The sequence below is a fragment of the Lutjanus erythropterus genome, chromosome 7 (genome assembly GCF_056507025.1).
Source record: "Lutjanus erythropterus isolate fLutEry1 chromosome 7, fLutEry1.hap2, whole genome shotgun sequence".
In the NCBI taxonomy this organism is placed as follows: Eukaryota; Metazoa; Chordata; class Actinopteri; order Lutjaniformes; family Lutjanidae; genus Lutjanus; species Lutjanus erythropterus.
Window position 1 is genome coordinate 9,195,751 of NC_139323.1, and position 12,290 is coordinate 9,208,040.

The window sequence follows — 12,290 nt, forward strand, 5'->3', positions numbered from 1 at the left end:
AGAAAGAAAAGAAAATATATCATTATTACCTATTTTGTGTACTTTGCACTATTGTTTTTCTTTTTGGTATGTTTTTTGTACAAGTGCGGAAGTTGAGAATTATGAATTCTGATTCTGTGACATTAGTTGATAGTTTTTTTGTTTTTTTTTTATTACACTGTTACTTTGTGCTGCATTCACTGACACACTCCAGATGCATGCAGCGTGTCATGACAGCCTGAAGCCATCAGAGCAGCTCAGTGCCCTCGGCACGAGTATCTGCAGGTCCAGTGCAACAGTGTGTGTCAGCAGCACATGCTAACTGCACAACACAACACTTTTACTTTAATAGAGGCAGAGTTCATGATACATAATGATTTAATGGTGTTTAATGATCTAAACACTGCACTGCTTCATAAAGCACTGCAATAAAACCACAAAGCAGAGAAACATTTTCTTTACTTATTGTATCGACCAGATTATCTTTTCATGTCTCATTTATGATGAGAGCTTCAAGTCGTCACTTTGACCTGCAACTACTGAGAACAAACGAGCTGCTGTGTAAAGACAGGAGAAATGGTTTTCTCAAGGTCACACTGGCATACTGGGAGCTTCAGCGTTCACAGTGCCTTTAAATCATACTTAGAGGAGATGCAAACAGCTGATTGTGTCTCTTTGCCAAATGGACCTCATGAATACAGATGCATCTTCTGGAATAAGCAGAGGACAGATGTTGCAGTGCAGAGCATTGTTCTCTGCGTGGACCGTGAAGGGCTGCGATCTCTCACGCAGAGCTCTCCACACACACACACACACACACACACACACACACACACACACACACACACACACACACACACACACACACAGGCTGGACAGCTTTCATCTCTGTCCAAAAGTGCAGAGCTCTCTGTGTTGTGAGACCTTTTCACAATGACTTAATCAGTTCTCACCTAGCAAGTGTGAGACTGTTTTAATTACCAACATGGCAGAGGTGTTGATGTTTGTATGTCCAGTGGGCTCACCTCCCAGTCCAGGGCGGAGTCTGTTGTCATAGCCGTCCAACAGTCCGTCCAGAATGCGCGTGAAGATGGTAATGTTGTCATTTAATTCGGCCTCTTTAGGAGTTCCAGTGACTTCCTGGGAGAGGCTGGATACAAGAGCATTTTCACACAGTGACTTTAGAGAGACGCAGACACTTAAAAAGAGAAATAATCTAAAATAATCTCACTTGCTTTCAAAATTTTAGTCATTCAGTCAAGTATTATTTGTTCACTAAGAGGTGAATTATTCTGAATGTGTCTTTATGTTCGTCCAGAGTTACAGGAGTCAGTTCCTTACCTCAGACGGCAGGTGATGCTCACAAGCAAGACACAGACCCACAGACGTCTCATTGCAAAGCTGTAGCACATTCCATCGCCCATTCCTGAAACGAGACGTCCTCACTTGTTTAAAACTACAATAACTGTTTTTCACCAGCAATACTGACAGACTGTTCTTATCTCCAATTAAAGTAGTATTAATAGAATCTTATTTTAGAATTACTTATTGTACAACCTCCTTTGTCTCAGCACTTTCACAGTATAAATATCATATAATACATATATCTCTCTTATAACCTAATGAAATCAGCTTTTTGTTAGCAGAAGTGAAGTGATATTTGACCCTCAGTGCATGCATTTGGGTGTAAAGTGAAGAGTAAATCTTCATCAGCTGCACAAACCATTTCACTGGTACATCACAAATGCGCAGGAACATGCTGACAGTATCTCAGTAACCGGTGCAGCGATCTTCAACATTTAACCTTTCTAAACTCTACAGTACAACAACAACATCTGGAGGACCTGCAGATGTTGACTAATGTGTGTGTGTGTTTTTTTTTTAATTAAAGCAGATAATGCAAAGTTCCTGTTTCGTTAGATCCTTTTACTTGCAGACAGTGGGTCCTTTCTTTGTTGGACCATCTCCTCACACACCCAGCTCAACTGCCACAGCCTCTCTTCAATTTCACTAATTAACATTTTGCAGAAGCTGATGACTTCTGACAGGATACAGACTGAGATAGATAGATAGATAGATAGATAGATAGATGGCTGCAACCACTGATTATTTTCATTATTGAATAATCTGCTGATTATTTTTTTTTTGGTCCACAACCCAAAGATATTCAGTTTACTGTCGGGGGATTTAGACTCTCAACAATTACTGGATTATCAAAACAGGTGCATTAATTCAGTCATTGATTAATAACAGATTAATTGTTGCAGCTCTAAGTGTTTTATGTTACCTTTTTTTTTTTAAATATCCTGATCATGTAATTCCATTTATATGTATAATTACATGTACGCTGTTACTCTACAAATCTGAATGTCTCATTCGTATTCAGAAAAATTCTCATATAATAGCCATAGAGGAATAAAGACAGTGGAAAATATCCACATTTTAACAGCTAAAATTAGAAATTTGTCACATTTTTAATTCAAAATGACTCAAAATGATTGACTGATTATAAAACTAGTTGTCAATTCATTTAATAGCCAATTATAATTGATGAATAATTGCAGCTCTGGATAGACAGATAGATACTTTATCCATCCCTTTACCTCACATATATAAATCTAGATTCAACACAGTAAACAAGTAATAAAAGTCAGTAATGCTGGGTTAAGAGGAAATGAGAGCAAGGAAGTCATATAAATAAAAACACAGATGAAAAAAGGTCCCAGTAAAACTACTACTGCTCAGTCCTCACAGTCCTCAGGTCTCCTCTACCTGTCTCTACCTGTACACTGTGTCTACTCCCCGTCCGAGATCCTCCATGAACACAACTGCAATCCTCTGTCCACCTCCTGCAGCTGGACTCCTCTGAACACACAGTAAATCCCCCCTCATCACCAGTGTTGCTGTGTGTGTGTGTGTACGCACACTGCGCCGCATTGTCTCCATTCACGACTCGCTCGTGCGCTTTCTTAGCATCCCTACAACCCGCTAAATGTATCTCCCCCTCAGTAGGACTGAAAGTGTGAATACCCCCTCTTCCTCCGGTCCAGCCCCGGTGCAGGTCCTCTCCTCCTCCAGCAGCAGCAGCAGCAGACACACACACACACACACACACACACACTACTGTAGCCTATAATTCTCCTCCACTGCCCACACGTCCCACTACATCTCTGTATAGTACTGCACGCTGGCCTGTAACAACGCTCCGCTGCGCAAAGCTTACCACACAAGACGCTGCGCAGTCAAACTTCTCCACACGCAGATCTCTCCGGTCAGTATCTGGCATCAATCGTGAAGAACGTCACCTCCATCCGCGCACGATAATTGCATATTGGAGAGGGAGAGAGAGTAAGGGGGGAAAAAAAAGAAGATGTGGACTAATTTCTCTGTCAGCGAGGTTTATTTCGCCCCAGAGCGATTAAAAGGTTGGCAGCGAGAAAATAAAGGCTTCTTCCCAACAACACTTCTGCTGACTGACCATCCTTTAGTTTGGTCTCCGAGGGGCCACCAGCGCGCAGCAGCAGCAGCAGCAGCGGCAAGCTTTGCACAAAATCCAATACTGTATCCAAAGGCAGAGTACAATGCAAATAGACTTTGGTGGCGAATTTGAAAAAAGAGGCGAGCGTGCAGGAGGATGTATGAGCAGAGAGTGGAGGAGAGATGCTGGAGACTGGAGGGAGAGATGGAGGGACAGATAGGGGAGGGAGGGAGGGACATGGCAGGGGAAGAGAGAGAGAGAGAGAGAGAGAGAGAGAGAGAGAGAGAGAGAGAGAGAGAGCAAGAGAGAGAGAAGGGAGGAATAAAATGAAGTATCAGTAGTAACAATGACAACCGTAAGAGGGATCTCCACAACAACAGAGAGCTCTTAAAAGCTTTAATGATCTTCTATTAATGCTTTATCAGCAAAGTACAGTGCAGCACCACAAAACATCACAGTCTGTGTATTTTAATGTTAAACTTGCGACAGAAAAAAATACTTTCTTAGTCAGCAACCAATGGGGTTCTTCTTCTTCACATTGTCAAGTCAAATCAGTGGATTCCACAGCATCAAATCATAAACAATCTCAGGTCACCTTTCATATAGAGCAGGTCTAGACTAGGAACGCACAATTAAGCGCAGTAAAATAGCAATACGGCCAAATGCAATATCCAAATTGCAGAACCAGAAACAAACTAAAAGAGGAAACTAAATGGAAAAATGTGGGAGAAAACAGTGTTATAATTGTAGTGCTATATAACTGACCTGGCCTGAAAATCCTGTTCTCCAAATGAAAGAAAACAGGTTTGTTTAGTAAGGACCTCAATAAATATCACCTTATGACGATTTTAATATTTTTTTTTTGATGAACATGTAAATTGTAATGTAAAAGTGATCATTTCCACTATTCTTATCACATATTGCAATCACAGTTTCAGTCAAACTAATCCCAATATGACTTCTTCACCACATCATGAAGCCGTAGTCCAGACCGTGATCTTTATAATATTCAGTTCCTGCAGTTAACACAAATTCTGCCAATCCAAGACCTTACCAAACACCACTGTTTCCCAGCAGTTCTACCAATCTCCTGAGCAAACGTCGTACATGTATGTCTCAATTTACTATTATTTTTGTACTTATGTTTTTTATTTTGTCACATGTACTGAGAAGAACACAAGGTTTGTCATTGTTACTGACATTTATCAAAAACTCTGTGCACTTTTTTACTTAATAATTTTGTGCTGTTCTGACTGAGTTTGAGCTCCAAAAAGACTTTGCTTCCCGCCCAGGTGCACCTCTTCATTAACTCGCCCTTGCTTCCAGTTTATCTCAGTGGGTACTTGTGATACTGCAACAAAATCCCCCTGCAGCCCAAAAGCCACAATTATAACAGAGACATAAAACCGTCAAACTGCAAACAAGCTAATTTGTGACCCTTTCTATTATGAAGCGTATACCTGCAACTAATGATTATTTTCATAGTTAATTTACAGGCCGATTATTATCTTGATTAAAATCGATTAATAGTTGTTTGTCCACGAAAAATGGTGATCAATGTTTCCCAAAGCTCAAGGTGACGTCCTCAAATGTCTTGTTGTGACCCCAACCCAAAGATATTCTGTTTACTGACAGAGAGGAGTAAAGAAACCAGAAAGTATTCAAATATAAGAATTGGAATCAGAAGATTTTGACTTTCTTTCTTAAAAAATTACCCAAACCAAAAAGCTACATCACACATATCTTAATTCTAGAGGTATATAGAATCACTACTGCAGCAGAACAAGTTGGATCTGGTGGTGGTGGTGGTTTCCTTTTTGTAAAACCACTACATATATATAAATGCCATGCTTTTTGTTTCACTTTTGATAGTGCAGCCTATTGTAGTCCTGACTTAAGTGGGACACAAAGCTGGAAAAAAAAACAGAGTCCTGATTTTGTTGGTTAATGGTCCAGATTGCAGGAGGAGACAATATGTCACACATGTCTGCCAGCAGCACAAATAGAACTCTACTCTCACTATATTTCATCATTCTGCATTCATCTCCACCAGGATTAGGGTCAACTCACTCCCAACCGACTCACTTATAGAGGTGGATATGATCAAGTGTAAAGAGACGTTCATAAAGGTGCAGCACCTTTATGAATTTGGACTGAAGTTGAAAGCCTTCTGGTACCTCTGTTTCCTGACAGGGTGGATCATGAACAAATCTTTTACCCGGGCATGAAAAAGAAAAATCAGTCAGGCAAAGTCTGCACTGTATCGACACTTAAAGTAATTCCTCCTTCTTTTGTCTTTACAGGAACGCTGTTGATGGAAACAAAAAGCTGTACGCCATCTATGACACAAGGTAAGAATCACTCCCTAAAGAGATTCGTGAAAATCATAGTTTTAATTCTGAAATGTGGAGGAAGACCGGTGTCTATCTCCTGAATAAATGAAAGGAGAAATGTGTTGGGAAGAGTCCAGTTCAAGCACACTCTCATTCCCTGCAGTAATATTGAACTTCCTCCACTACAGCAAATACTGTAGCAAACAGAAAAAAAAGAGCTCAGAGAGAAAGTAAACAGAGAGCGGTCTCATGAAATCTTCACAGGAACAACTTAAACTGACTGACACAAAAGCCAAATCGTTCTCACTTCTGCTTCAAGGATCATTTATTTAAGCAACTCCATAGACGTGGAGACTCCTGTGAGCCCAAAGATGTTCTGATACCAAAATAATAATTCATCTGTATTTGTAATATTTTTCTTTTATTTTGAAATAATATTTCAGGCTACATTCAGACAAAAGTGGCCAAAATCAGATTTTATTTTATTTTTATTTTTTTAATTCTGATTTGGGCCACGTTCATATCTGGTCCTGAAGCAGATGGTATGATTTTTTCCAGTGCAACCTCAGTGTGAGGTAATTTGGCTCTTGCAACTCAAATATGATTGGTGATATTAGAGGAAATGAAATGAATGATGAAAATGATTTTTTTTTTACATTATTTTTATTTTCATTCATGACTATGGTGGGATTTTTGTGGGGATCTGTAACAAATACATTTACTTAAGTCTGCAGAATATAATGTGAAGGTCTGTACGTCTCTGCAGCACACATTTGACACACACTTAACCTTTAACAAATATTCTTTGTTAGTGACAGAAAGTTTCTAATGTTGAGAAAGTGTCTCTTAACCAGAAACCATGGTCTTTTCCTGAACATACCAAAGTAGTTTTAGTTGCTGAGCCCATCTAAGTAGTTCTTAAACCTAAACCTACCCAAAAGAGTTTTTGTGCCTATATCTTACCTAACTATGTCTGCAAACTTGAAATAACCTAAGTTGAAAAAGTTCTCCTAGGTAAGAGTCTGACAATATCTACACTTGTGCTCACAGCCAATCAGAGCACAGTGGTTGTAGCTAATCAGAGTATAGCAGGGCAAGACTGGGTGGAATAATCTTGGGGAAAAGAAATAATGCCACCCAATGATATGTTCACATTACCAGCAACAAAAGTTTGCTTTTTTATTTAAACCTACCCAGAGGAAAAAGTTGTTTCTCACAATCGTCATTTCTTTGTGGTATGAGAAATAAATGAGATTCTTATTTTGAGCTCACTGAAGTCTCATCTTCAATCAAGACTTTTATTTAACCACTGAGGCAAATTTAAGATCTCATTTAAAGACAAGAGTTTAAGACTTTTCTTTTAGATCTCACTGTTAATCTCAAGAGCTGATTATGTAAGACAAATTTAAGATCAGTGCAGTGAGACAAAATAAGAACAGTTTAAGATCATCAATTGGGCTCAAATTAGTCTCAGGCTGAGACGAGACAAAGGTTATTTCTCAGGAGCCAAATTTAAGAAGTATAAGAAAATGGTCAAAGTCTCATATTGGTCTTAAATTGAGCTCATTTGTGTCTAGGAGAACACAGGCTAGACAACGACAAGATCTTATTTTTAAACTTTTTCTTTCCTCTGGTTACCTTTTTATCTCACTTGGTGATCCATGTCAGCTGACTCTACGCACAAACAGTCATTGACGAGCGCTAAGCAGCATTTCAATAGTGACTCTGTGACGATGTAGCCAGCCATGTTTGACCGTTTTGTAGCTGTGTTGCTGGTAATGTGGACATACGGTAACAGCAGCACTAGCAATTACACCAGCACTGGCACTGATCATACCAAATAATATACTGAATAAACTTTTCTTCATAGCAGCCATATTAACATGAAAAAATAGGGGTAAACCTACAGTGTTACACTTTTTCATGTCAAATGGCTGCTGTGAAAAAGGTTTACTGAGCAAATGTGTAAATTATAGCTCATGAATTCAACTTCTCAGATAAGAGAATGTGTTATTTCTGCTTTTAGAAATTACACCAATTCACACAGGCAGCATGGCAGTTTGCCTCATATAAGTGAGGGTCGTGAAGAGTTTCATTTGTGCCCACGTGATGTCACACCAGAGTGGGATTTGAAAACTTAACAGGAGGGGTGTTTTTTAGCTAACCATCAGGGCATGTTGTTGGGCTGACAAGAGACACTTTGGCTGCTCGGGTGCCCCTCTGAGCTGCGACATCGGAGCAAAAAATAAAACATGGAGGTGTCTCATTGTGTCACACACACACAGTATTTCTGTAAAGGATTCAGCCTCCTACCTAATGCTGCTGCAGCTTCACATAATTCTTTTTTTACTGTTATTATTACTGTTCAAACAAGGAATGCACAGACATGAAGACAGGACTTAACATCCAGGATGAAGTGAACAGACAGCACATGACACAAAAAACACACAGACAACTAAAAAGGCACAAAATGAAATAAATGATCCCACTTGACAGGGAGTAGAATTTCATTATAGAAGCCAGTGAAGGCTTTCAATATTTTTTATCTGCTAATTACACACCAAAAAATACAATTATGATCTAAAACAGGCATTGCTGTGGTTTTAATTGAAATCGTACCCTGTCTGAGACTGGCACTGAAATTACACACAGGCTGTAACGTGATCTTTAATGATGACCAGAGCCCCGCTCACACTGTCATGAAGAGTCAAACTCAGACTTAGCTTCAGCATGAACCATACACCATACGGTGGCTAGAGGGTGGCATGGAGACAAAAAAAGCATATATGCCAGTTGACAGTCATATATAACAATATTTGCTGAGAAAAGCCCACAAATGTACTCAGAAATATTACATTATTGTGGCACACAAGTAAAGCATTGACCAGAAATAGCTGAAGGTGGCATTAGAAATGAATTGACTATTTTATTTCTAAATCTGACACATTTTTCCAAATCCATGTCTTTTTTTGACGTATCTGTGGATCAGAATTTTTTCCTCTAAATTTTGCTACTTGAGTCTGGACTTTTGTTCCAAACAGAGGGGTTTTTTCTGTTTGTTTGTTTGTTTTGGCCAAAAATGTCTCTTTTGGCAGTAAAGCTTGCAGACCCCTGCATAAGAGCATCCCTTATTGCTGCATTCACTTGCAGTCAGACTTCAGACTTTCAGTCAATTTTCCACCAGTCTTTACTTTGATCCCGAATAACATGAGAAGCACGCTCATAAAACACGGTGGCTACAGGTCCTTAAAAAGTCTTAAAATGTCTTTTTTTCACATTTACTGATAAAAAGCCTTATAAAGTATTAAACTGTCATAAATCCTGTTTGGGAAGGTTTTACATTTTCCCTGAAAGGTGCCCTGAGATACCTTTGCTATGATTACGCACTATACAAATAAAATTGAATTGAACTGAACTCAGAATATTCATTGATCGAATGCTCCAATGGTCTAAAAATTCACTCTAACTGCAAAAGTTGAGTTTTGCTTTACTTTCAGTTTTGAAATGACAATATATTTACCCAGAAGACCATTTATAGCATACCATTTTTCTAGAGTTTTAGAATTTAAATACACTGACATTAACTTGCTGATACATGAAGACTCCCTGTAAAAACAATCTGTTATATTTCAGATCTTTACTTGATCAATCTTTAGTAGATCGATTACATTTTACTTGATCGACAAAATTCATATGTATATGTATATACATAAAACCACAGCTGTCCAAAACTAGACCATGCCACTCCTCTAGATGTGCCCCTGCCACAGACTTTAAACCTCTGTGAGGATTATTTTAAACATGGACGACAACATATCCTGTATTTTACGCACGCGGGTCCCCTGGACACGGACCTGTGGATTTATGTCCTAAAAAGGGTGATCATGGGTATTTGCCAGACACTTTGTGTTGTGACTGTGAGCTGAGCGGTGAAAAGCTGAACCCTGCTGACCGGAGGATGGAGACACAGCAGCCTCTCCTCCTCCTGTATGAAGCGTCTTTACGGCACAAACACATCTGACACCCAAGTAAACGCGCCTGTGCCTCATGAAGCATGTTAACGACACGGGCTGCGCTGGAGGCTGCAGACACAATGTGGAGGAAGAAGTGTCACCTGCTTTAGCGGAGTGTGATGCTGCACCGCGGCTTCTTCATTCGGTCATCACCCATCCATCCGTCCATCCAGACACCACACAAGGGATGCGGGGACCCCAGAAGACAGGGCTCTTTGACATCCTTTCACTGCCGCTGGTCGTGGCGGTGATGTGCTGCGCCCAGAGGTGGGTGTCTGGAGCTCAAAGCCGGACACAAGTGAAGGCGTCCGTCCTCAGAAAGTCTGATCAGTCCTTGTTGTCTTCTGTCTTTCAGCGTCAACGAGCCGGGGAACATGTCTTATGTCAAAGAGACTGTGGACAAACTGTTGAAGGGGTATGACATTCGTCTTCGGCCAGACTTTGGAGGTATGTCTGGGGTTACCTCATTGGCGTGTCACTCTACATGTTTCTTTGGCTCATTGTTTTGTTGTGCTGAATGACTGTGGTCCATAGTTAACTTTAGTTTGTGTATTTCAAGGTCCACCGGTTGCTGTTGGCATGAGCATAGACGTGGCGAGTATAGACATGGTGTCAGAAGTCAATATGGTAAGTTGTATAAAAATCCTCAGTCTTCTTTTTGGTTTTTGAGTCATTTTTTAGCGTTGGATGGTGGACTTCCGGGATTTATTGTTACCATGAAAAGTGTTCAGAATCGAAACAACTTTATTACTTTATTAATGATTAACTAATGCTTCATATGCCAGTTTTGCTATTATTAAAAAGAGGGTTTGGGTTGCCAGATTGAACAAAAACTCTTAAAATGTGTTTAGTCAATTTGAAAAAACAAAACAAAACAAAACCAAATCCATTAATTAGTTCACCTAAAGATGGAAATCCAGTCATTATTTACTCACCCTCATACCAAGTGAAGGTTGGGTTTAGTTTTTTAGTCCACAAACACTGCTGGAGTTTCACAGGAAAACAGCGTTGCAGAATCTCCCAAACAGTTGAAGTAAATAGTGACCAGTTTTCCAACACAAAAAAATAACAAAAGATATAATAATGATGATAATAATAATAATAATAATAATAATAATAATAATAATGGTGCAATCCAAGTCTCCTAAAGCCCCAACATGCCAAATTGACTTGAAAGGTGTCATTTACATCATGTTTTTAGCCTAAATCTTCACTGTAGATCTTTACTTGGGAGCCATGTTCACGAGTGAGTGCACACTGTCAAAACTGGCTGTGTGTGTTGTGACGGTGTGTGCACACAAGTAAACAGCATTTCGGGCTTTATGAGACTTGGATGAGCACTGTGGAGGCATTTTATTTGATTTTTTGGGTTGTTGTTTCCTTTTGAAAACTGGTCACCATTCATTTAAATTGATTCTAGGGTACCACTTTAAAGGACTTATACTTGAAACTACTTCTATTACTGTATTAATCATTAACTAACCATTTAATAATGCTTTGTATACCACTTATATCTATTATTAAAAAAAACACAAAAAAAAAAATGCTTTGGATTGCCAGATTATTTAAAACAAACAAACAAAAAACTTAAATTGTTGTTTACCCAATTTGAAAAAGAAACTGAAAACATAAGTTATTTAGGAAATGTTGGCAAGCCGGTAATAATTCATGGGTTTCTCACTTCTTGCTTATAAAACCATCGTTTCAGTAATTACCCTCAAATGTCATGTTTTGGCCAAAACCCAAAGATTTTCAATTTACTGTCATAAATTAGCAAAGAAACCAGAAAATATTAACATGTAAGAAGCTGGAATCAGTTATTTATTCCTTTGAAAAATACTCTAACTAATGAATTGATTGGCAAAATGGTTGTAATTGATTAATTATTAAATTGATTGATTTAATAATTGAATAATTGATTATTATTACATATAGTACTAAGTAAATAGATTTTTTTTTACAACAGTCTATTCAGTCTGCAGCTGTGAATAATAATAAGTTGGTAATAAATACGTTTTTCTCCAAATGGCTCTGCCAACCACTGGAAAACCTAAAGTTGTTGACATAAATATCTTATATGACACACATATTATTGGTTTATGACTTATTTATTATTATAGTAGTGCTACCTCATCTGAAAGTAGTATTAAAGTGGGTACCAAAATGAATTTTCACAATCTGGCAACCCAAAGCCTGTTCATTAATTCTGTTTGTTTAAATAAGCCATCATGTCAGCAGCTGTGAATCCTAATAAGTTGTTAATTAATGCCCTTTGCTCCAGATGGTTCTGCCAACTAACCTGGCAACCCTGAAGTTATTCTGATTAATAATAATTGGTAAATGACTTATTAACCACAAATAAAGCCTTTAGTCATGCCACATTATTAATACTGGCTTGTCTGAAAGTTGACCCAAAGACGGTATCAATGTAAATTTTCACAACCTGGCAACCAAAAATCAGGTGGTCATGTTACTGGATTATAACTG

General features: G+C 38.7%; 2 protein-coding genes across 5 annotated transcripts in view; one reads left to right on the forward strand and one right to left on the reverse strand.

Annotated features, from left to right (window-relative positions):
* The window catches only part of gabra5 (gamma-aminobutyric acid type A receptor subunit alpha5), a 35,223-nt gene extending 31,591 nt beyond the window's left edge, over positions 1–3,632 (reverse strand). Inside the window, exons 1-3 of the mRNA XM_084722566.1 lie at positions 3,203–3,632; positions 1,321–1,405; positions 1,005–1,129 (exon numbers count right to left, since the gene is read on the reverse strand). Coding sequence (XP_084578692.1) covers positions 1,005–1,129; positions 1,321–1,403 — 208 coding nt within the window. The 5' untranslated portion in view covers positions 1,404–1,405; positions 3,203–3,632. The remainder of the gene's footprint in view (positions 1–1,004; positions 1,130–1,320; positions 1,406–3,202) is intronic.
* The window catches only part of gabrb3 (gamma-aminobutyric acid type A receptor subunit beta3), a 72,944-nt gene that overhangs the window by 24,963 nt on the left and 35,691 nt on the right, over positions 1–12,290 (forward strand). For 2 of the 4 annotated variants that reach the window (XM_084722564.1, XM_084722565.1), the window contains exons 2-4: positions 5,761–5,808; positions 10,159–10,250; positions 10,363–10,430. In XM_084722564.1, coding sequence (XP_084578690.1) covers positions 5,761–5,808; positions 10,159–10,250; positions 10,363–10,430 — 208 coding nt within the window. Of the gene's footprint in view, positions 1–5,760; positions 5,809–9,464; positions 10,071–10,158; positions 10,251–10,362; positions 10,431–12,290 lie in introns of those variants that run through there. The other 2 variants (XM_084722562.1, XM_084722563.1) reach the window with 2 other exon arrangements.